We start from the raw sequence: 26,516 nt of genomic DNA, 5'->3' as shown, positions 1-26,516 counted from the left end.
CGTATCTTACCCAATTCAGAGAGTGAAGAATTCGACCCTGAGGAGCGATGATGATGGCTACGCGATCGAGCCCTTGATCGACCCCTGGACCTTGAACGGCGCTGAGAAGACTGCCGGGTCTCCAGCAGCTTACGGGACCACTCCCGTAAGGCCTTCGGAGCCATGGCCAGGCAGTCAGAACATGACCAGGACAGTAGAGACAGACGCCAATGGGGGTCGTCCACCGACATTGTACGGCGAAAGGCCGCCGCAGGATTTAAACCCAGGCATCCCTACGTGGCACCAGGAGTCAAAGATTCAAAAAAGGGAGACAAAAGTCTCAAAAGTATAGTCAAAAAGTGACTAGGGTATGTGCTCTAACAGGATCTGTGTTGCTGATGCAGAAAAAGAAAGAACTGAGGTCAGCGCACATGGGTGGCGCCTAAGTAGTCTCTGTGACGTCATCTCGGCGCCTACGACGCCACCGACTGACACGGAGCCACACAACGCCACCATCCGTCGAGCAGGGGTACTGCTGATGAAAGCTTTCCGGATCCAGTCTGACGCCTGGGGATATTCTAAGGTAAGGAATCTATCACCAACAAGTCTCTTTCAGATATTTTGATTTTCACTTTTTTTAATTTGTGAATTAAATAAAATGTCAATATGAGAGTATTTGTTTTATGTATACATATTTATGAATTTTTGTGTATTTTGAGGCTCAAATCGTAGACATTGCTTAGGTGGGGGCCCCCGTCTTACATTTGTTTTTCATTGGCAGTCCATAGAAGTCCAAAGGTCAAAGAACCGGTGGAGTAGGGCATTACAGGAGAACCACACCGAGTGGTCAGGTTTTGCGCTTGAGCCAGATGCCTTGTGCTTGGAGGGGAGAGTTATGACAGTTCCGATGGTGCTGAAAAGAGGAGTGTGCACCAAACATTCAGGTGCCCTGGGTTAAGGTGGCCGGTTGTGCAGTAGAACGCTGCACCTCACCTTTACATCACCTCTTCCCTGAGCAGAGGCACTCGATATCGATACCGACCCTCAGACCAACTCTTAAGTTTACAGCAAGGGCCCTGCACAAGTAGATACCACCGACCCGCTCCATGCACAAAGATGATTCCTGAAATTAGAACACTAGACCTACTCGGAAATACTACCCCCCTCAGGACCCTCCCCGGCCTTAGATGGCGTCACACGACCACCGGAGTCCCGACTATAACTCATAACAGGCCTAAATCAGACACCTACGGTAACCTTTAACCCAACATCCAACTCACTCTCGGCTGATTTGCTTTACCTGTCTCTCCACCTCCTGCATACTCCCTTTCAGTGACGTTATTCCCCCCTGCACACAGTACCCCCAACTTTGGCTCCGGACTCGCCAACCCACCCACCCAATCCCTACCTACACACCTAAAACCCCATAGCCCGAACTCATACACTTTTAACTTCCCCCCTCTCTGCTAAAATGAGACGAAACTTCAAACAGAAACTAATCCGACAACACAGAGAAACCCTATTTACATACATCTACCACTCCTCTTCCAAAGGTCCGATTAAGATGGACCTAATTTTCCACACGGACAGACCAGAAGACTGTATCTCCACGCTCAGAACGCAACTTTATATCGCCAAAACCACATCCATACCACACAGCTGCAAATTAACATCCCTGCTCCCTAATCGCTCGTCTAGAAGAGGGATCACATCCGTGACCATCTACACTAACAGCACTGTCCTCATTCACGCAAACAATGAGAACCTTGAAGCTTTTGACTCCCTCTTCCCCTCACTTCAATCCGCTCTCCCCCACCTGCCTCGCCTCAACCCAACGCTCGCCTACAGCTACAGCCAACCTTGAAGCTTTGGACTCCCTCTTCACCTCACTTCGATCCCTCCTGCCAACAGCTAATCGGCCACAACAGGAAACTCAATCCACACCACCACATGCCCCCACCGCACAGCTCCCCCGAGCCTCCACTCAACACAGTACCCCTACCAAGCATATTCCGCAACTCCCTAAGGAAAACACAAATTCCCCACCCTCTGCAACCTCACGAACAAGCCCCGCCGACAGTGACCCCTAACCTCACTAGTTGCCTCACAGATCTCAGATACTCTTAATTCATTCCATGACCCAATCAACCTCCCTCCCATGATTTCAAAAAGGGGCAACCTGTCCTACACAACAAATAAGAGACAACACTCCCTCAACCCGACCTACACCACACAAGACGAATCCCTAGATGCCGTTACCCCCTCCCACATCACTATGGCGCAGCGACTCTCGTCACTTGAAAACCAGATAGACACGATCTCCCGGGGCCTAACAGAAATCCTCTCCAACCTAGGTAAAGCACACAGATCCCAGCAATCTCCTCCCTGGGTTCACCCCACTGCCAACACCAATAGCCACAAGAGCTCCTCCTGGCCCTCAGAAACACTTGAAACTCAGCCTCAGAGACCCCCTAGAAGGGTAACGGAACCCTGGCCGCAAAAAGCCTCAAGAATCGCAGTACTTCCATTTAGGACTCAGAATCGCTCAAATACAGATACAAAACCCCTGACCTCAAGACCCACTAGTACAGAAGCAGCCACGTCCGACAACGAAGCAGCCATTCTAGCCTCTTCTTACGACCCCCCCCCCCCTTTGACTCCCCTAAATCCAAAATCCAAGTAATCACAGGTCTCCGAAAAGACCTTCCCTGCACAAAACCCTCGAGACCGCCTGTCCTTACCACCATACCTAGGGCGCCCAAAGAAAAGAAAGCCAGCAACAAAGATTTTCACCAATTGCTTACTGATCAATTGCACGTCGGCCTCTTTGCATGCAACTGAACTACCAGAGGCCATCCTCTCGCATGACATTGATATTGCGTTCCTCACGGAGACCTGGCTCAATGAGCTATCCCCACCCTGCTTAGACATGCTTGTACCCCCGGGCTTCTCCCTCATCAACAAAGACAGAAAAGACTAGCAAGGGGGAGGGGTTGCTATCATCCACAAAGATAACATGGTCATCACGGAAATAAATGCATACGACTACAACACATTTGAATGTCTCTCATACATCATCAAGAACAAAGATAATGGTTCTTTACTTTGTCACCTTCTCTATCATCCTCCAGGTAAAACCGCCGCATTCGGAGAACAACTATCCGATCTGATAGCTTAGGGTGCACTCAGTGATACCAATAATCTAATTCTTGGCGACCTAAACCTACGGTGGAATGAGACCAACAACCCGCTAATCCAGTCGCTATCCAGTCTCCTCTGTGATAACAATCTAATCCAGTGCTGCACAGAGGAGAAGCACTACAAAGGAGCCACCTTGGATGCCATCATTGCTCAAAGAAACACAATCACTATCAATCACATACTCCCCGTCGACTGGTCAGACCACCACATGATCCTATTTCATATCAACCAACTTACTCTCTCCCAATCACCTCTGCAAGACCCCCCCAAATGGCTGAGAAACTTCTATCAGGTTCCCTTGGGGGTTCTCGAAGAACAGATAAGCTCACTTCTCCCCGACACCAATAACCACCTCTCCACTAACGAACTCACAGTTTCTTACAATGCCAAGCTAGTATCCATGCTTGACAAAGTAGCTCCCCTAAAGCCTAAAAAGAGCCGAGCCATCCCATCCAGATCATGGTTCAACTTCGACCTCAACTCCGAAAGGAGAAAACTAAGAGCCAAAGAAAGAAAGTGGAGAAATAACCCAACCTCCATCCTCCGCGATCAACTCAAATCAGCCCGTAGGAAGTACAATAACCACATCAAAAACAAGAAATCCAGCCTTCTATGCTCAGCGCTGGATAGTGCCAAAAACAGACCCAGGGAGCTCTATAGCATTATCAGACAACAAACCTCCAAGCCGGTGTCGTCCTCTGTGCAGGCGTCCAAAGAACTATGCGACAACTTAGTCAACGACAAGATCACAAAAATCGAACTCTCACTGGACGTCAACAACAAGCACCTCATGAAGAACATCGCGGCTGGGTCACCTGATCTTTCTCCTGGTTCCACTCCAAATTCCTGGCTTAGTTTCCGCCCAGTTCAAGAAACTGAGATAATCACGTTGATCTCCACCTTCAAACCCTCAGCTAATGTCCTAGACCCCATTCCTTCCCTACAGACTGAAAAAATGTAGCACGCCTTTGCACAGATTTGGAACATGATCATAAATAGCTCCCTGAAAAACGGAGTGGTTCCTGACTGGGTCAATTCACAACCCTGTTGAAAAAACCCGGCCTGGATGTGACAGATCTGAAGAATTTTAGACCTGTTTCAAACCTTCCCCTTCTCTCAAAAAGACTAGAAAGAAGCGTACTACCTCAACTAACCCAGCATCTGGACAACATAAACCTCCTGGATCCCCGCCAGTCTGGCTTCAGAGCACAGAAACTGCGATTCTCAACATAATGGATGATATACATAGATCAGTAGACTCTGGCCAATGCTGCCTCTTCATTCTCCTTGACCTTCGCGGCAGCATTTGATACTGTTGATCACAAACTTCTCATAAGGGCTCTCCAAGTAAGAGCTGGTCTTGGCGAGGTAGTCCTCAGACGCTTCTCCTCCTTTCTTCAAAACCGCACACAAAAATAAAAATCTAAAACTTCATTTTCGAACTCCAGCAAGTCAACAAAGGCGTCCCTCAAGGCTCGGTGCTCTCACCTAAACTCTATAACATCTACATGGAACCTCTCTCCAAACTTCTCAGAAAAGCCAACTTCCGCTTCCATCTCTACGCGGATGATACTCAGATCTATCTGGAAACTAACTCTCTCAAAGACATACAAAGACTTAATGATGTCCTGAAAGATGTTCAACGCTGGCTGACAAACAACCATCTGAAACTAGATACTGATAAGACTGAGACACTCCTCATCTCGAATAAGGAAGATAACCCCCAAATCGCAGAATGGTTAAAGGCCATCGATGCGCTCAACGGGAATCTCACTCTAGCAGACTCTGTCAAATCTCTAGGCATCACCCTAGACCCAAAACTGAACATGATGAGAAATATTAAGAATGCGGCCAAAAGTACGTTCCTTAACCTCAGACTACTGAAGAAAATAAAACCCTAAATTCCGACAAATTATCTCAAACAGGCCACCCATTCTCTGGTACTGTCAAGACTGGACTATGGGAATGCAGTCCTCGCAGGAATTCCAAAATCACATCTGGCTCCCATCAAAACAATGTTACATGCGGCCGCCAGAATGATCACCGGTATCAAGAAATTCGATCATATCTACCCTTCACTCAAGGAATTTAAGTGGCTTCCAGTCGAAATGCAGATTAGCTTCAGAACAGCCTGCCTCACCCATAAAGCCCTTCACACTGGCAAACCGGAGTACCTGGCGAAAAAAACTCATAAAAGCCGGCCAGTCCAGGAACCTGAGAAGCTAAAACTCCCTCCTACTCATCCCACCTAAAACTAGAAGAAAAAAACTGCGGATCGATCTTTCACCAGAAGCGCTCTTAAAATTTCGAACTCCATTCCCCCTCACATCAGAACCATTCCCTCCTTTGTAGAATTCAAAAGCCAACTCAAAACCCTGTTCCTCAACAGCTCCCTAGGAAGTAGATAGCATGGGGCAGATAGCAAGCATCGAGCTCTGCCCCAGCCCTAAGACTCCAAAGAACCCTGAAGGCAACCATGTCCTGCACTACAATGTGTTGCTCTTTATTTTGGCGCTAGTCTGTTGATGTCGCTCTTCTATTTTGTATCTGACGATTATAGGTTATGTACCTACTCTAAAGCGCTCCGATACCCCTGGGTCTGGCCAGCCCTATAGAAAACGTCTTAAATGAATAAACTGAGATAGAACTGACAGTGTAGCATCTGGGAGATAAAGTATGGAAGAGACACCAGATGAGGTGTTGGTTTGTGGAGACATGGCGCCCAACAATGAGATTCATGCGCGAAGTCCTCAATTAATGCTTTAACCTACTATGCCAACAGTCAGACCTTTTTTATTTCTTTGTGTGTACTTAAGGTCCCCTGGGAGTTGTAAATTATATGCGGGTATCTGAAAAGGTCCTGATGAAGGTAGTCTAAGCCATCCTACACCACCAAAACGCTTGTCGACCCTGTGTTGAGCCTTGTGCTCTGACCTTTAATATTTGTTCACTTGTAACAACTACTGTGTACAGATGCAAGTTGCATGAGGTTCTGTGAGCGTTTGTGTGTGAATGGGTATGGTATGTGTGTATTTAATGAAGCTAATCCAAGGGTTTTCTGTTTTTCTATTGTATAGATTTGTTTACAGAATATTGATTGTAATGATTGTGTATCTTTTTCGTACTTTGAATGAACAAAAGGGAAAAAATATATATATAAAATAAGAATATGGAAAATTGAAATGATCTAAAATACCTGAAGGTATGCAAAAAATAAAGACAATAGAAAATCTTTTGGTTCAATGTCACTGTTGTGAATAAATGTATAAGAATAATTGAGAAGAATCAGATTTTGATGTAAAATATTGATAGGCTATGAGGGAGGATATTTAGCTGTGTGGACCTCAGGATGGTCACATCCTCTGGCCTGGGCTACGTTCTCACCATTATCATAGACTATGCCACAGTCTCCAAATTCCCTCCACCTGCAGTCTGAAATTCAATCACAGATAAATACAGAAGTGCTGTGAAATGGGAAAAAGATACAACTGCTTAATGGCCCGGGCTGAATATGTGATATTTTATTTGTATCGTTCCCATAATGTGTTCAGCTCTACGACTTTGTGGCAACCAATGAGGCCTGGCAAATCAGTAGTTGTGGCACAACTCTTGTACTTGAAGGCCAGAGAGAATCTGACAGGCTGAGGGCAGCTGACTAAGGGGATACTCTGCTTGTACATGAAACACGATGGGAAAAAATGCTGAGCTGGAACTTTGACAAAAAACAAAAAGTGTTCCCTTGGTATGAAGTCTGAGAAACTTCATGTAAAATACACCCATGGCCTAAATAAATTAAATGCATTCCTTAACTTTGTCAATAGTGCAGTAGTTGCATTACAATAAATACACATGTATTCAGTGGTCAATGCTGTAAAGGAGGACTTGAAGGAAAGTGAACAACTGCTTGATGCCATGCAAGGTGTTGCTCACAGTGGGTAAGCAAATCACATTGATTAAAATATGAAAAAGGATGACTAAGGGCAAGTAATCTGATGTCCTTTCTGATCCCCATTTTCAACTTCAATTTTGTGATCCATCCTAATTTTGTTGTACATATTGTTTTTTTGTTAATAACGATGTACACCCTCAGTGGCAATTCAGTTTGAATGTTTTTTATGGAGATATCCCTGGAGTGTGCGCAGATTTCTTCTGAGCTAGATCTCATTATTGCATCTGCGAGGTAGAGTTCAGTGGCAAATTGGTTAGCCACGAGATCAGTTTAGGTGGTAAACTGGGAGGGACCTGTGTCTCACAAGGAGAACTTCGTTTGTCAACAAGGATTTGATGGCTTCACTGAAAGCCTTCAGTGCTAGCATGTTCAAATGCCAAGTACTTTGCTTCTCGAACCAGGTATCGGATCAACAGGTCGTCCATTTCACTTATTCACTCAACAAGGGACACAATCTTCACCAGTCTATGAACTATAATCGCTCTCCTGTTGGAGGTCAATGTCGGGAGTCTCCCAAACTACAACACTATTAATTTTTCAAACGTTCTTGGAGCAGTCGTACGTGCAGTCACACATGTGGTATGATAAAACTACAGTGGGCATCAATCTTTTCCTGGCTGCAGTAGTCAAATCTCAAAAATAGAGCTTAGCCCCCTCCAAATAAAACAGTTAAGAGCATCCACGACTGAAACAGTTCCCAAGAACTGTATTCTCAGCACTGGGAGACAAGTGGGTTTGCCACAGTTTATTTGGAGATTTAAACAGTGTCATACGGTAAGGATAGATCTAGAGATTTATCTTCCACAGTTAGCCTACTACCGCCATGAAAAATGCGTGAGAAGGAAAAAAAAGATATGAGTTGTTCACCACAAACCTGAAGGACTTCAAATATTCCTCTGAGATGAGAATATGGAAATATGAATATGATATATATATGAAGGCTATTGTAGGAAGGTACATCCTGACTATGGTTGCCCCCAACTTTTTGCCCTGTGTTTTAGCTGGTTTTGGACATAGTCGACCTGGGGCCCTGCCAATCAGGACCCCAGGCCTACTGCTCTCTCTTTAAAATGGATTCCATGTACCCTAGGTACATTTCCAATTGGTACTGGGCCACCTTATCAGACCCTGTAACTCAGGGCATAGGTGTACCCAGGGCCGTCAGGGGCTGCAGCATGTATTATGCCACCCCTGGCTGGCCTCCTAAATTTGACACAACTGGCTGCATGACAGCTGGGGCGAAGTCGTGTAATCACACTTTGCTTTAGATATAGTAGCCCTATATCTAACCATACAATGGACACTCGAGTTCCTATCAGTCACTCCTAAGGCAGGCCTTGACAATCCTGAAGGCAGAGTGCATGGGCTCGTGTGAACTAGGTTCTGGCCCGAGCCGAGCCCGGTTGCAGCTTGCGGAATCAAGACCCAATGGCTGTTCCATGATAACGCGTGCCACATCGGTAACTACGGTGTCGCGTTATCAAGACATGTCGAGTAAGGTGTCATACGAATCGGGGTGCTGCCCTCTCACCAACCCTGGTGACGGGGTTAGCATTCCGCCCTTCTAGAGGGACACGACATGTACGTAACTGTGAACCCCGGTTAAAGTTAACGAAAGCCTCAGCTCCACAAAATGGATGCTGCCACCACAGACACGAGTCTGACCTCCTGCTGCTGGGAGTCCTTCCAGCGAGGAGCGCTTGGACAAAGGGTTTCCTGTCGAGGGCGGTGTTCGCACCGTCCCAGACAGGGTTTGTGTATTCTGGGTAGGTAGGGCTTTTGCGAGAAGGTGACTGCGGAGTGGCACCCCGGTGCTCACTACGCATCTGCCGGTTAGAACCAGTTCCAGGGGCGACAGCCCTGGCCTGGGGAAAGTCCGGCAGGGGAGAGGGGTGTAACTACCCCCCTTCCTGGTCCCACCCTTAGGGCAGGACCTAGTCATGTACCCACCCCTTCCTTTAGGATAAAGGCCGGAGCGGGGACCCTTCCAAATTAGATCATCTTTGAATCAAGAATACTTTCTACGAAAGGACTTCAAGACTCTTCTCAAGATTTCTCCCTTGTGACTAAGGAGTAGTCACCCTGAATCAGCGGGCACCATCTAAGAACTCTGCGGTTTGCTGTAAGTCCTTCCTCAAGGAATCCGACGGCCCAGCTCGACGAGAACCGGCTTCCCTGGCACCTCTGACCTCTACCCACGTCATCAGCTCAGCTGTGATCTGTGGGTGCGACGAGACCTCGAGGGACCGGCCATCATCAGAACCTGCACGCTCTTAAAACCAGCACGACCATCGAGGTAACTCTCTGGTGAGTGCTCTGGGGTCCGAGAAGCCCCGACCCTGAGCCGCTCCAGCTCCGAAGTGCAGTCTCCCAGTATCTCCACGATCTGCGTGGGGCCCTTCTGCTCGCTGCTCAGCACGTTGTCTGGTCACTAGCCGCTGGCTTGTGTCCTTCCTTGACGACGACCGACAAACATCACTGCTGGTCTGGTTGCTCCAGACTGGCCCTTGCTTCCATCTTTTCGAGAAGCACCCCGGACCCTGCTGGTCCACTCAAGACGCCATTCTGTCCGGAACGGCTGCTCCCCCACGCTCCCTGCTCGATCTATCTGCAGCCCTTACAGCCCGCAGCTGAAGCCTCTTTCACCCTCGACCTCCCGACTGCACCTGGTATCGTAGCCTCAGACGGCATAGCAGCGCTTTGAAGCCCTCATTTTGGAAGCGCTTTAGAAACCTAATTGTATCAGCTGCCTCGCGCTCTGTGCATAGTCGCGCTTTGAAGCTCTCGCTCCTGCAGAGCCTTTGAAACTGCATTTATATCATCTGCCTCACGCTCTGTGCTTCTTTCACTAGTCTTATTACACTTTGTATATCATTAGCGTGTAGCGCTTAGGAATCGCAACTGTGCTCACTGAATTAGCGCTGTGTATTTTCTCTTTACATCTGTGTTGTGTAACGCTTCCAAGGTTGGTTGCTCTGTGGATAGCGCTTGAAGTGTACACATTGTGCAGGATTTAAGTGCCCCTGATAGCTTGTTGGCGAGCATTGTTTCGTGCCTTCGCTGTTTGTTTTCACTTTCATCCCGCCATTTGGTGCTTTGCTCTCCCCTGACCCGCCTCTCTGATCCCGCCTCCCTGCTGACCCTCCCACACACGAATAGCTGACTCCCCTCAGCCCAAGCCCAGCTGTAACCGCCTGGATTCTGTCCGGAACGGCTGCTCCCCCACGCTCCCTGCTCGATCTATCTGCAGCCCTTACAGCCCGCAGCTGAAGCCTCTTTCACCCTCGACCTCCCGACTGCACCTGGTATCGTAGCCTCAGACGGCATAGCAGCGCTTTGAAGCCCTCATTTTGGAAGCGCTTTAGAAACCTAATTGTATCAGCTGCCTCGCGCTCTGTGCATAGTCGCGCTTTGAAGCTCTCGCTCCTGCAGAGCCTTTGAAACTGCATTTATATCATCTGCCTCACGCTCTGTGCTTCTTTCACTAGTCTTATTACACTTTGTATATCATTAGCGTGTAGCGCTTAGGAATCGCAACTGTGCTCACTGAATTAGCGCTGTGTATTTTCTCTTTACATCTGTGTTGTGTAACGCTTCCAAGGTTGGTTGCTCTGTGGATAGCGCTTGAAGTGTACACATTGTGCAGGATTTAAGTGCCCCTGATAGCTTGTTGGCGAGCATTGTTTCGTGCCTTCGCTGTTTGTTTTCACTTTCATCCCGCCATTTGGTGCTTTGCTCTCCCCTGACCCGCCTCTCTGATCCCGCCTCCCTGCTGACCCTCCCACGCTCCGCCCCCTCCACTGTCCATTTATGGCAGATGGTCCCACGCGCAGCGTCCACGCGCTACGGCCACGCCGAAGGTGCGCCAAAGGTAAGCCCGTCTACGCCCGTCCGCGCCTGGACCGCGCCCAGCGCCAGACCCCCTGCCCCTCGCGCTCCCCTGCCCTCCCGAATTACCTACGATGCCGCCACTCTCCTAGCCCTTAACCCCGGTCGCGCTCCCAACTGCGTCCAAGCCGCTCCTGGTCGCACCCATGGCCCATTCTCATGCCACTCCTGCAAATTCTGCAGCACCGACAACATCACCGCTACGACCACACCACAGACTCCCGACCCCAACCACCTACAATGCATCCTTCTCAACACCCGATCGGTCCACAGGCACGCCATTGACCTTTGGAACCTACTAGACACCATCTCTCCAGACGTCGCCTTCCTAACGGAAACATGGATGAACGCTTCCTCCGCCCCAGACATCACCATCGCTATCCCTGTTGACTATAAGATCACACGCAAGGACCGCACCGACCACACAGGAGGAGGAATAGCCATCGTCCATAAGAAATCCATCCGCATCTCTACCAGCTCTGACGCCAACCTCGCCAACTCCGAACACCTTCACTTCCAGATCCACATCGACCCCAAGACAACTCTCAGAGGCACCCTCCTCTACAGGCCACCAGGACCCCGCGCAAAATTCAGTGAAGACATCACGGACTTCATCACCCCACACGCGCTCCCCTCCAAAGACTACATCCTTCTGGGAGACCTCAACTTTCACCTTGAAAAGATCAACGACCGCAACACCGCCACCCTCTTGGACAACCTCGCCAACCTTGGACTTAAACAACTGGTCACTTCCCCCACCCACATTGCAGGTCATACACTCGACCCCATCTTCACCTCCAGCAATCATGTCTCCTTCAACCACACTACGGATCTCCTCTGGACTGACCACAGCTGCGTTCACTTCACCTACAACAAACCAAAACCCACCAACCACCTCCAACCAACTCTGCTAAGAAACTGGAACAAAATCACCACGGACCAGATCTCCGCATCGCTCCTTCTAAACTCCCCAGCCCACTCTTCTAACGCAAACGAAGCCGCCGCCAACTTCACCCTGTGGTTATCCAACACCGCCGACACCTTAGCACCACTGAAAAAACGTCAAAGCAAACCTGGCAACAAGAAGGCCTCATGGTTCAACGATGATCTCAAGAAATCCAAGAAACTATGCCGCTCCCTTGAAAAGGCCTGGAAAAAAGACCCATCCACCAGCAACAAGGACGCCTTCAAAAGCGCCACCCGCACTCACCACCAACTGATCCGAAAAGCCAAGAAAACAGCATTCAAGGATCGACTTGACAACAACGCCCACAACAGCAAGGAACTTTTCAACATCGTCAAGGAATTTTCCAACCCCTCGGCCAACTCCAACGACATCACCCCCTCTCAAACCCTCTGCAACTCCCTAGCCTCGTTTTTCCACAACAAGATTGCTGACATCCACAACAGCTTTGACAACCAACCCGGAAGCCAACCCACCCTACCATCTGCTGACCATCTTCCCCCCGTAAACACCCTTAACGCCTGGAACCCAATCTCCACTGAGGACACCATTCGCCTGATGAATTCCATCCACTCTGGATCCCCCACAGACCCTTGCCCTCACCACATCTTCAACAAAGCAGACTCCGTCATAGCACCGCACCTCCGAGACGTCATCAACTGCTCCTTCAACTCCGCCACCTTCCCAGAAGTCTGGAAACACGCGGAACTCACCGCCCTTCTGAAAAAACCTACAGCAGACCCCACCGAACTCAAAAACTACCGCCCCATCTCGCTTCTTCCATTCCCGGCCAAAGTCATCGAGAAAGCCGTCAACAACCAGCTCGCCGCCTTCCTCGAAGCCAACAAATCCCTCGACCCCTCACAATCTGGCTTCCGAGCCAAACACAGCACCGAGACCGCCCTCATCGCAGCAACAGACGACAATCGAACTCTACTGGACAATGGTGACACAGTCGCCCTCATCCTCCTCGACCTCTCTGCAGCATTCGACACAGTCTGCCACAGCACCCTTCTACAACGCCTCAGAAACACCGGAATCCAAGGAAAAGCACTCGATTGGATCACCTCGTTCCTCACCGGAAGAACCCAGAGAGTCCGCCTCCCACCATTCAAGTCCGAGGCATCTGAAGTCATCTGCGGCGTACCTCAAGGATCCTCACTCAGTCCCACCCTCTTCAACGTATACATGAGCCCCCTCGCGGCCATCGCCCGCCAACACAACCTCAACATCATCTCTTACGCGGATGACACTCAACTGATCCTCTCTCTCACCAAGGACCCCAGCACCGCCAAAACTAACTTACACGAAGGAATGAAAGAAGTCGCCGAATGGATGAAACAAAGCCGTCTGAAACTGAACTCAGACAAAACAGAAGTCCTCATCTTAGGTACATCCCCCTCTGCATGGGACGACTCCTGGTGGCCGGAAGCCCTCGGAAAAGCACCCATCCCGACAGACCACGCACGGAACCTTGGCGTCATCCTGGATTCTTCACTCTCAATGAACAGACAAGTCAACGCCGTATCCTCTTCCTGCTTTAACATTCTTCGCATGCTCAGAAAAACATTTCGCTGGATCCCCTCCGAAACAAGGAAAACAGTCACCCACGCTCTAGTAACGAGCCGACTGGACTACGGAAACACCCTCTACGCAGGTACCACCGCTAAACTCCAGAAGAAACTACAACGAATACAAAACGCCTCAGCCAGGCTCATATTAGACATCCCACGCAACGAACACATCTCTGGTCACCTTAAAGACCTCCACTGGCTACCCGTCAATAAGAGGATCACTTTCCGACTGCTTACCCACGCACACAAATCACTCTACGACATAGGACCAGATTGCCTCAACTCTCGACTGTCCTTCTACACCCCCTCCCGCCAACTCCGCTCTTCCAGCCAAGCCTTCGCCACTGTACCTCGCATCAACAAGACCACCATGGGAGGCAGATCCTTTTCATACCTGGCTGCTAAAACATGGAACTCACTCCCCGCTTACCTTCGCCTCACTCAGAACCACCTGGCGTTCAGAAAGCTGCTTAAAACGTGGATATTTGATAAATAATCCTCCTCCCCTTCCTAAGCGCCTTGAAACCCTCTGGGTATGTAGTGCGCTATACAAATTTTATGACTTGACTTGACCACGTGGCCCTGAGATTTGCCAAGGCTTGTTGCCCCTTCCTGGGCCCAGCGACGCCGACAGCATCATCCTTCGTGGGACAGCTCGCACCTCCACCGTGGTCGCCGACAACGCCTCCTGGTCCGTGAGACTGCAGAGCCTAGCGTCGCCCACTCACCTGGTCGAGGTGACGGCCAACCGGTGCCTTCCTGGTACCCTCTGACTACTGGCTAGTAGTACGAACTTGGTCCCCTCTGCTTTCAGGTTTCATCAATCTCCGATCCAGGCTTGGATCTCTACGAACTATTCATCACTGGTCGCCGGCCAGCAACTCCTTTTCTTCCGGCTCCTGGCTCGTCAGCGAAGACCCCGACGCCTGTAAGACTTGTGCAGCCGCAGCCCTCGTGGCTAGGTAACTCGGCATTTCGGTGCCTGCATAGCCTCTTTACTCTAGGGTCCCGAGTCCCTCGCTTCCAACTTGCCTTATCGGGTCCGCCCGAGACCTTAACCTTTCCGTGTCCTCGGACACTTGTTTTAACTGTGCACTTGAAGTATTTGCTAAAGAGATTTGGTTTGTGCTTAGTACCCTGTCCTCATAAAGAGTACAGGGCTGTTGTGATTCTTAATAAATATACTGTTTATTTTCATAACACTTGTGTGGTGTCCTTTCACTGGGTGTTCAAGGGGTACATGTGTGGTAAACAGCTGGCTTAACGCGCCCTCTCGAGTCTTTAGCCTTAGACTGCTCGTATCCACGCTACTAGGATAGCTGGTCTATAGGTTGACTTACAACCAAACACCATAAGGGTCGTTGGAACGATACATAGCGGTCGCTAGAATAGCGAACGTTGCATATCGGGCCAACTTCTCACAGCTATCAAGATAAAAATTGATCCAGTGTGCAGAAAAAACAGTAGAGACATTGTTCAAGCATTTGTCTTTTTGATCACGGTTCTCAAAAGGAGAATAGATCCAAGTTCTTCCCCTGGATTTCTTGGTACTAAGATTTAATATGAATCTATTCCTTTGCCATTTTGAAATGTGGGTACTCTTTCAAGCAGGTTATCTGCCTCGAACAGTAAGTGCACCTTAGAAGCTGGTTTGGACAACTGCGCCTGGACTTCATTTGGGGTGGCATGTTTAGTGGTCCACTAAAAACTAAAAGTGGAATCATGCAAGATAATTTTTGAAACGGTCTAAAAAAGGATGGTGATTGCTACTGATTTCCTCAGCCAGTATGTTTCATATTAGAAGGCTAGGGTGAGAGTTATTGCTTTTCAGTGGCGTGAGACTGATCAGCTATTTCCAATGGCCGTACTTCTGATTCTTATGGGATCTTTGCCAGATAGATCAATGCAGTTGAAGCTGGTGCCAGTAGGAGATGAGAATCTACTGTATGAGGCTTCCAAACTCATTAATCCAAGTACTCCACTTCTGCGTTTTCTTTTGCTCTTGTTCAATAGCCTGGCATCAACATGGAGAAGTGCCTTAGAAAGGAAGCCCTGGCACCGTGAACTGGGCATCTAGCTTCACAGCTCAGAGTCATAACCAAGAGTATCTTGGCATGGAAGACCCTGCGGGTACTTATAGCAACCAACGGGCTGATTTATAGTTTAGTAAATGGGTACTCTGTCACAGACATGACGGATACCCTATCAGCCTTAATACAAAAAAATATTTTATTACAGTTGTAATACCGTGGACAGGATATCCATCATGTTTGTGACAGCCTGCCCATCCACCAAACTCGAAATCAGACCATAAGTCAGCCGCATAGCAGACGATGCTTATTATTTCGTAGGGCACCGTACAGTTTTACTCACAAGCCGAAGGGCTTTTCTTCATCTCTGGGCAAGTAGGCGTTTAGAAGTTTGATGGATCCCCAGAGGGAGAAATCACACAATTACTTTTCTATGACAAATGTGTGATGACTCTTGGTCTGAAAACCACGAAGTGAAAGAAGCGATCCTCTTCAGTATCAGAAAAGGAATGATTAACCTGTAGAAAAATGGCATCAGGCTCTGGTGCATTTGCTTGAAATGTTTTTAGTGATAGGAAGAGCAAGGGATAGGCCCATAGCGGGTTCAAGGAAGGAACAAGCCAATGGCATTTCCAAAATCTTTTTTTTTTAAATATAGGAATGCGAAATTCTGCTGAATCTCTAAGTATAACCTCCATGACAGTTGTCGGGTCACTAATAAGAGGTCTTTGAAGGAATGGCTTAGCCCACTCTGGGCAGGAGGCACCCTAGCAAGATTCCCAGCTCTGGCTGTAACGGATTGGCACAGAGAAATATCTACACAGTCTATGTAGATGGTGACCAGAATTTTAGACATTCCTGGCGTCAAGTGAAGCTGCGTAAGCATGACCCTGCTGGAGATGCAATAGATCTGGTTACTCAATGTGCTTGTAGAACCTGAGGTGTAATGCATCAAAGTTAAGACTCTGAAGAAGGATCACAAGTGCTCAAAGTAAAAAAAAAAAAAAGAGAGAGAAACACATAATTGGCAGGCACCAGTGTGTCAACACCCTTAATGCTAAAGAGTGCCATAAGAGTGCCAATACTGCGTGCTCTCAGACGGGCACCAAAAGTGTCTGTGCAGTTTCCGGCAAGGTAATCTGTATGAGACATATGTGTCCAGGCCAGGAAGCCCACTCAAGGTTTCTTCTCAAAAGCGATACGGAGTGACCCTGAGACGCACACAGGTTGGACTTCAGTCAAACACTCTTCCAGTCTCTTAGTGGGTCACGTTTTGTTACTTGTAAATGTATTTGGAGCAATCCAGCTGCATCATTACCCAGCACAGATTAGTTCTATTCAATGGTTGCTTTGAGGAAGTGGTAATTTTTTTTTCAAAGTATTGGTTGTTGGAAAATGATATTTTTAACCACATCACTAATTTGTGATTTCACGTGATCTATGAAGTAGATGATAGTTTAATCATTTGGGACCATACGCAAGGGGTAGTTCAATCTTCAATGGTGACATCATCAAATCAAAAAACAAATGCAAAAACAACAGTAGATGGACAGAATGCAGAACAATGTCATACATTCACCCCAGTACAGAGATCTGGGCCTAAATCCATCGTTTTTTTGCTCGCCATTCCAGTTTGAACCCAGCCATATGCAAATCAGTCTTGACCCTGTGCCACATGGGAACAGTCCAGCCCGAACTGCCAGGCCAGGTCCCCCTGGACTAGAAACAAGCATCCTAGGACCGGTTTCGGGCTTTCAGCCCTCATCAACCAGGATAGCTTGATTCCAGTGGCATGGAGAGCACGGGACTCACGTCTGAGCATACCCAGATCTGTGACTGGGGGTGAATGTTTTGCCATTGTGCAACATTCCGTCCATCATCTTGAGTATTTTATCCATCAAATCAAACCATTCACATGGAAACTGGAAAGTAATTGTTGAAATCGTAATCCTCGATCAAGAGATTTCCCTTCTTCTTGCTGACAAGTTTGAAGCCATGCACAGCACTAAACTAAAAATAAACCCAATACATTTGTGAACATTTTAGCATTGTTTGCTTTATAGTCTACCTACACACCTGTGTTTGTTAATGTATGCTTTTACATTTCAATGGTACATTAAAAATTAATACATACATAATTTGCGAGTGTTCCCACCTACTATAGACAAAATTATTTCTCATTTAGAGTAATTTGCCTTTTGTAGCCAAAGAAAAAAATTTAAGCTAATAAATAAGATGGTCATTTCTATGAAACCAACACTATGACGAACACCTGTGGGGATAGCGGAGAGAAAGTGCTGAAAAACACGATGACAATATACCAAAACAAAAAGTTTCATTAAAGTTATAAGTAGACAAATCTGAGATTCAGAGAGGATGAGAATGGCTTCACTCCACTCCACATATGGGCATGGCAAACGCCTGTGAATAGAATGCAAACGTACGAAGCTTTACGAACCAACATAGGGAGCAGTGTTTCCTGTCGCAGGCCTGCTCATTATTGTTCTAGCCTAAAATGCGAAGACTCATGGATTGAATCAGTTCACTAAATACTAAAAGAAGCTTGCTTCATAAGACCCCACTTCCTTTCCCAAAATAATCTTCTACAAAACGCATGCAGCACCAGAGGCGGTAGTCAAAGTTAATACATTCCATGCACAAGGTCAGCCCTTACTAATGCACAGATGTGCTCTTTGCCCTCTTTTTTGCTATGGCAGCTTGATACCTGTTCAGGAAGATGAAGAGCAGTCCCTGCTGGGTGAGCTTGCTGTTGCGCGACGTCAGGAAGAAGTAGACCTGAAAGGTGTACAACACCAGCCAGAACACTAGGAAAAGAAGGGGGACAGCCAAGTGGGTCCAGAGCATCATTCCCAAAGCTACCAGTCTGTACACTTCCAGCACCTGCAAAGAGGAAACCTTGGTTACACACCAGACCATACAAAAACACATCAGCCATAGAAAAAACTACTTTCAGATGAGCACGGTGTATGATGCAGCAGAGAGAGCATGAAGCGACCATCAGAACTGTTGGCATGGCACAGAATGGAAGGCCAGGAATGGCATAATTTAACAAAGTAATAAGGAAGCAGAAAGATGGGCACAGAGTAGCACAACCAACAATAAGTGGTGGGGAGCATGAAGCAGAACATGGCATAGCTGCTTACAGAACTCTCAAAACCTAGTCCCACAAAGTGAGATTTTTATTTGGTTATTTAATTGTTGTTACTATCTCTGCAAAAAACACGTTGGGAAATGCAGCCCCATTCCATCTACAAAAGCAATACTACAAGTCTTTTTAGGCAAAGGTGTGTGGGGAGGGAAAGACATCAAGTCTTCCATGTGTGGGTATTCATGACCACATTAATATCTATCCATATTTTTTGCAGTCTGCACTTGACAACAATCTTCAAATTCAAAGGGACTCAAAAATGTTATTGAATAACAGCCTTCAATTTTACAATTACACAGTCCCTGTTGTGCAGTAAAATGGCCAGGTGTCATGCTAGACACAGAGAAGGACAACCTGGAACACATGACAACTTTCTCCTTTCAATAGTGGCAGGGCAAGGGGCAATGCAGGTCCAGACAGGCAGAGCCAGTAGGAACGCAGTGAACAAGCTCCAGAGTAAATGCCTTACCTGCATCACCTCCATGCATGCAGTCTTGGCAAGCTTCAACGGCACAAACAAGTTGACCGCCACCACATACAACACCTCCAGACTGGTGAGGATGGTGGCAAAGGTATTCACCACTGGGAGAGTTTGAAGGGGGATGCCACAGAGACGCGCTATCAGAGGGAGCATGGGCGCTGAGAAGAGCCATGCATGTCTAGTCTTCATCAAGAGGGAACAGAGTGTGCTCATGATTACTTGACCTGCAAACCCGGAAAGAGAAATAGTTTTATCAAAGTATGTACACTCTTACTCGTGAAGAAAGCAAAACCCAAACAAGCCTCATATGATTCATCCCTCAGGTCTGCACACAAGATGAGGCAGCCAAGCAAAACTACTGGTGGGCAAAATGTATAATGCTCACGAGCGACAAGATAAAATGCTGGAGAGGTATAGAGACTGAGCAAAAATGCTTTATTGTCCAGTGTCCGGTCAAGACTAGCTATAGCATCAGAACATTATTAGGAAATCAACTAGGCAAGGAACTTGTGTGACTCAAGCAGTCTTCATTCATATATGGCCCGTGTGGAAAAGGTGGCTGCTGAAGGCAAGGAATGACTGTAGGAAGTTGGCTCTTTATGTGATATATCAACAATCTGATATATTGTGTAAAGAGTCCAGGGGTTCCCTTATGAGTGGACAGGGTCTTTTTTTTTTTTTGCAGAGTTTTATATAGCGCGAACTTGACCCGAATGGAGTATCAGAGCGCTTAACATAGGACCAGTTAAGTTACATGAGGACACACATTCATTTTTGTTAGGCACGGGCAGATTAAGTGATTTGCCTAGAATCACAGGATGTTTATCTGTTAGGGGGTAGTGTGACCACACTACCCCCTAACAGATAAACATCCTGTGATTCTAGGCAAATCACTTAACCACATGGCTGCTGGGCGTTTTCCCCTCCTGTGCTGGCCCATAGTGTACCCCATTGTTCATGACGAGCTCAGCTCGTCATCAGCACACGACACCCGTGGGTGATGACGAGCTGAGCTCGTCATCAGCATCGAAAGGGTTAATCTGCCCGTGCCTAACAAAAATGAATGTGGGCAGCCTGAAGGAAATGGCCCAAATAGGGTCACCCGGGTCACTCACAACCACCTATCAGCCTTCCTAACTAATTGAAGAGTCGGTCAGACAGTAGAGAATACAAACCAATACTTGTTTATTCTAACACACTCAGAGTGGAGCCCGGTCTGCCTAATCACTTAGAAGTGCTGCAGAGGGACTGACATCAGCAAGCATAACAATACATTATGTACACCTCGAAACCAATGAAAGCACACCCACCATGGAATTTTCCAAGCAGCTGCAGCTGCAGCTGGACAGTAAATTACAAAGGAGTAATTTTCGATTCTAAGGCCGGGGGCATTATCTTTTACTCAAGTCATTGTGCCTGTACCCGCCGCTAGACAAGTGGGAGAAGGTGTACATCTAACAAGCAAGACATGCGTTAATAGGAGCAGTGTATTCATTAACAAATCAGAACTCAGCTTTGGAGAAACATAACCTGGGGAAGGCCGTTTCTTGGAAATGGCAAATGATTAGTTTTGCTTTTGACTTAAAATGGAGGTTGTACATAAAATGGTGCTGCGAATGCTAACTCTACGTGAACAATACAGAAGCATATTTTTCTATTCTAACAAGCCTTAGGCTTAACTTAGAGGAGTGCAAGACATCTGCAAATAAACACAGTGACCAATAAATGACGCACACGACTCAAGGAGAGCCACACCAATTTATAAAAAATGGCAAGTATTTTTGTATAGGTTTAGGCATCTGAGAAAAATCATAAGTACGTTTTTAAATAGGAATTCTTTTCAGCTCAGAAAGTGGACACAGGGCAATTTCGGAGTTCTGAAATGTTATCCTATGGAAGGAAGAACAAATTCTGCAATAGATATAGTACAGCGACTTATGGGACCCTTTTCCAGCAGTTAAGGAGGGTGTGGTACAGCGGCAGCAGAACACCATGAGCGGCACGAGTGCAGCCTGTTGCAGAGGGTGTAAACAGCATTAGGTACCCATTCTATGGAGAACAGTCGCAGTAAAAAGAGGATGTGGACCTTGACTGGGAGGCCAGTTGGGCTGAACTAACAGAGGGGCTCACGCCTCACGATGCTCGGGAACGAGGGGCACTTTTGCTGCTCTTTTTCACGGCTCAGGGTGGAGAGGTGTCCTTAGGTATCAAGTTTTTCTTTACCGGAGCAGTTGCGGTAGAGGGGGCCTGCGTACAGAGGCTTCAAGCGACGGAATGTCCAAGAGGGGTGAAACCACAATGGACTCTGGAGGGCTAGTGGACCTGGCTGGCACCACTGGCCCACTTACACTCTGGTTGGAGAGACGGGTGCAGTTGTCGGGTTTTGGTGGTTCTGGAGGCCTCAGAGTCCTTTCTTTGGAGTTGCTGCAAGATGCAGGGAACAGTTCCGCTGGTCCAAAGCAAGTCTTGGTTCTTTATCGAAGGCAAGCAGTCATTCCAAGTTTCTGGAGTCAACAGCTGCAAGAAGTGTCAACTGTGGAGCAGTTTTCAATGAGGGACGCAGACAGGCTGGATGGGCTGGTACCAGGTGAGCTGCTTCTTCTCTCTTCACTACTTTTGTGGCTCTTCGGTGTCCTCTCTCTTCTTTGGTCATCAGGATCTGCTACCCTGGTGCCAGGCGCTCTCCTAAATACTAAATTTTGCAGCCTTAGGTAGTAGCCAACGGTCTACTGACCATTCGGGTCACTACGCCCCCCCTATATGATCACTTCTTGTGGGAAGTTGGCATAACCCTGTCCAAGAAGGCTTAAGGTTGAAAACACAAAGACGGCTACCTCTGAAACATCTTGTCCACCTCAATTTAGACCACCTTAGGGGTGGTACTAGCCTGGGGGTGGCACGCATACTTGATTTTCCAACTTGTCCAGGTGCCAAAGGGACCTGGACAAAGGGGGTCAGCTTCCTCTCCTGTGAGGGGAGCCAGAATCGCACTTCAGAGGTGGCAGCTTCTTTCAAGTTAGCCAACACAGAAAGGCTAATCAGCAGGGTATACTCTGGGATGAGGTGAGACGCCCTCCACATGTGCAGGCTTTGTTCCTGAACTCCTATGAGCAAAAGGCTCTCACCCTAGGACGTCAGAAAGCTGTCACCTGTGGCAGACTGATAGAGACAAGTCAGCCAACACCAGAGGCTGGTAGGTTTTCAGGGGACACATCTAAGGTGCCCTCCGATTGCATGTATTAATAAATCCTACACTGGAATCAATGTGGGTTGGAAGGTTTGCTGTAGGGGTGGCTTACGAAAACTACATGCAGTGTTAGGGGACATAGCACATAGGGATGTGTGACATATCATATATTCACTTTTATCTGCATCAAAACAAGCAGCCTGCAGTGGCAGTCTTGCATGTGTTTGGTGAGAGGTCACTAAGGTATGCACTATTCGTTTTGCTAAACTTAGGAACCCTCTCTAGTATCTCAGGCCCTTGATAACATTTACTAGGAACTTAGAGCGTGCTAAAAGATAGTTGCATTCGGTATGAACACAATGGCACAGTTTTTAGGGAAGGAACACTGGCGGCCTGGTTAGCAGGGACCCAGTACACTTTCAAAGTTCAATCTGATACTGTCACGGTTCCGGCTCCCCGAATCCCCAAACGATTGCAGAATCCGCCCTTGGTGTGGGGAATAAGGTCAGCGATCTAGCTTCCAGGAACCGGTAGCTGAAGTCGCCTTAATCACGGCGCATCCGGGAAATCCGCATAACCAGCGCAGTTCCCGTTGCGTCCGTGCTTTGATTAATGCCTTCGGCTCAAGACGTTCCTGAACCCCCGCTTCAGTGACTTTCCAGACTGAGACTCGCGCTCGGCGCGTCTCTGCTTCAAAAAGGTACTTTGCTATTCCTATTCTTCCTGCTACTCTCTGTGGTCGGACCTAGAGATCAGAGCAGGAACGCTAAGTTACTCTTGGACTCCTCTCATCTGAAAGCTTGCTGGGTGCCAGGGTGCGCAGGAGTGCTAAAGATACTTTGGGGGTTTTCATGCGCAGGAGCGCTTACTTGTCTTGTCCTTCCATGCGCAAAAGCGCTAATTTACTTTTGGGGGTTTTCATAGTGCAGGAGCACTTGCTTGGTTTTCTTGTCCTTTCATGCACAGGAGCGCTAAGTTACTTTGTTTGTTTCCTTGACTATTCCATGAGCAAGAGCACTTGCTGGGCTTCCAGGTTTACTGTGCACAAAAGCGCTTGCTTGTTTTCTGGTGGTCCACACGTAGGAGCGATATATGCTTTACAGTCTACGTTGATGGCCTGCTGACCTTGCTATGATATTCCTGAGTGCCTTTCACAAGGTGATTATGCTGATGAATCTTTAGATTGTGTTCAGGAAGAGAGTGAGGGTGTGTATGTTTCATTGGTAATAACCCTTCCCTGCTCCCCCATTCCAGGTGGCATCTCTCCAGGGGTAACAAGGAACCAGAGGTCACCTTTCCATTCTGTCCACCACCCATCCTTTGTTTTCTTGGCATCTTCCCCCGGTTTCATCTATATCCTTGTTAGTGTCAGCCTTTACCAGGGGTAGGTGGAGATGGTGGTGGATGCTCATGTCATCTCTGCGAGATTGCCCCGCCAGACTACAGTAAGACTAGCGGGGTCCTGACAGAATCCAAAGCCCAAGTCGATTATCTTGCCCGGGTGACATGAGCGATTCTGAGATCACCCTCCAGGACATAGCGGCCATGCTTACTAGCATGCAAGCAGAAAACCTTAGCCAGCGGCAGGACATAACAGTGTTTGTTATGGAACCAGGTGGTAGGCGGTATCACAGGGCCTGGGGGTCCGTCTCCTTCCATGAGGGTTAGGCAGGAAGGGCTATTCAGGCCACCTTTGTTTAATCCTGGTAGTCCTGCCTCACATGCCTCCCATGTCGCACCCATATAGGTGATAGCACCTCACACTGTACAGTTAGCACCACCAGAGCTCTTTTATGGGGATAGCACCAAATACAGTGTCTTCCTGAATCAGTTTCACTTACACTTCATGGCCCGAGCATCAGCCTTTCCACATGATGCATCCAAGGTAGTGTTCATACTATCCTACTTGGATGGTGATGCTTTCCAGTGGTCCATATCTTTGGTGGAGAACGATGACCCCATGCTGTACAACCTGCCGGTGTTCAAGGAGACCATGTGAAAGATGTTTGCAAGCAGTGGACAACGTACTCCTTGGTCTGAGACAGGGCAACTCAGACCTGCTACACTACATCACTGTGTTCAGTAGGTTGGTCATCGAAGCACATTGGCAAGAAACCAAAAAGATGTCCGTATTCTACTGAAGCCTATGTGATGAGCTTAAGAATCTGCTTTCTCAGATACCGGAACCCCCAGATGAAATTGGTCCCTTTATTGATCTGGTCGTTAAGCTCAATTTCCGTGTGCAAGAGCACAAGACCGAGAAAATCAAAGGAAGTGACTCCCGACTCCTAGCGTACAAAGAAAGAAACACTGAGGAAGCAGCTTCGTCTCCTGAAACCCCTGAACCGATGCAGATCGGCGGTTTCCGGGGGCCCCTTTCCAGGGAAGAACGGGAAAAGAGAAGGAAACAGAACCAGTGGTTGTAGTGTGGTAAAAGTGGGAACTTCGTCCGAGAATGCCCAGTAAAACCAAACGGACCAAGAGGGAGGAAACCGTTTGCACTTCCAATCACCAAAGGAGACAGACCGGGAAACAAGGAAACCCAGTAGACTTTGGGGTCCGCATACTGGGTTCTTCGCATTTCAAAACCCCGACCCCTTCCCTGTGTGTCAACAACCGTCATTTGGGTGTGAACGTCACACTAGACACTCTTTCAGGCCAGAGATGACAGGTGACAGCACTTATCGACTCACGAGCCACCGGTAATTTCATTGACACTTAATACATGACGGATCTGGGTATGGCCACGGTACAAAAGGAGAAGCCCGAAACAGTAAAAGCAGTGGATGGCACGGACATACATATGGTCTTATCAGCTTTCAGACTGAGGACTTGAGGATGACGTTTGATAACGACAACACTGAAGTCATCGCTTTCGACGTGATCGATGCACCCCAGTTTCGGTTGATATTAGGCCTTCCTTGGTTGGGGTATCACAATCCCCGTATTGATTGGGCATCGAGGTTTATGTCACTTGATTCGGCTCACTGTTCTGCATCTTGTTACCTACAGACAAACACCCTGGGCACCATGGAGGTACATGCCCATGCCTTACCCCTGACTGGAATGGGCATGATCTCCCAAGGAGAAGTGCCCGAAGACTACTCGGACTTTGCAACCGTGTTCAACAAAAAAGGAGCGAACACACTTCCTCCGCATCGCAGCTTTGACTGCAGGATCGATATAATACCAGGCTCCACGCTTGCTTGTAGCCGTATTTATTCCCTTACAACTACCTAGACAAATACCCGATTAATGGGTTTATACGCAATTCCAGATCGCCTGTGTCATCTCCTCTCTTCTTCGTGGCTAAGAAGGAGGGGGATCTATGAACGTGCATCGATTTTAGGGCAATGAATGACATTACGGTAAAAAAAAAAAAAAAAAAATTTTTAAATCGATACCCCTTGCCCTTGATATCCAATCTGCTGGACCAGGTGAAGGACGCCAACTTATATATACTAAGTTGGACCTGTGCAGAGCTTACCACCTCGTCAGAGTCCGGAAGGATGACGAATGGAAGACCGCTTTCTGAACCAAATACGGCCTCTTCGAGTACCAGGTCATGCCTTTCGGACTCTGCAACACTCCAGCTGCTTTCCAGTACTTCATCGATGAAGTGCTGAGGGAGTGCTGATCTGTTTTGCGTAGTCTACATAGACGACATCCTGATTTTTTCCTAAAAACATACCCGAGCACTTTCATCATGTACGCACCATCCTACAACGACTACAACAGCATGGATTGTACGTGAAACTAGAAAAGAGTTTTCCACACCACTTCCGTTGAATTCCTGGGACACATTATCACCCCTGCGGGTATGCAAATGGATAACAAAAAAGTGGAGGCGATACTGCAATGTCCATCTCCCAGCTCTGTGAAACACATCCAGAGGTTCCTAGGATTTGCAAATTACTATCGCCGCTTCATTGTGGATTTCTCCGCCTTGGTCACTCCCATCACCCGGTTTTTACGGAAATGAGCCCAGTTCCAGTGGGACCACACGGCCGAACAAGCCTTCCGAGAACTGAAAACAAGGTTCACCACGGCACCCATTCTGGTACACCCGAGGCCAAACAGCCATTCATAGTGGA

The 26,516-nt window shown here is 47.8% G+C and overlaps 1 protein-coding gene across 1 annotated transcript in view; it reads right to left on the bottom strand.

Annotated features, from left to right (window-relative positions):
- The window catches only part of LOC147726022 (RING finger protein 145-like), a 91,289-nt gene that overhangs the window by 25,984 nt on the left and 38,789 nt on the right, over nucleotides 1–26,516 (bottom strand). Inside the window, exons 4-5 of the mRNA XM_086960137.1 lie at nucleotides 19,224–19,459; nucleotides 18,311–18,486 (exon numbers count right to left, since the gene is read on the bottom strand). Of these exons, the coding sequence (XP_086816263.1) occupies nucleotides 18,311–18,486; nucleotides 19,224–19,459 (412 nt within the window). The remainder of the gene's footprint in view (nucleotides 1–18,310; nucleotides 18,487–19,223; nucleotides 19,460–26,516) is intronic.

Source organism: Lissotriton vulgaris, chromosome 3_1 (assembly GCF_964263255.1).
Source record: "Lissotriton vulgaris chromosome 3_1, aLisVul1.2, whole genome shotgun sequence".
NCBI classification, from domain to species: domain Eukaryota; kingdom Metazoa; phylum Chordata; class Amphibia; order Caudata; family Salamandridae; genus Lissotriton; species Lissotriton vulgaris.
Note: the sequence above shows the minus strand (reverse complement) of the source record. Positions and strands in the feature narration are given on the sequence as shown.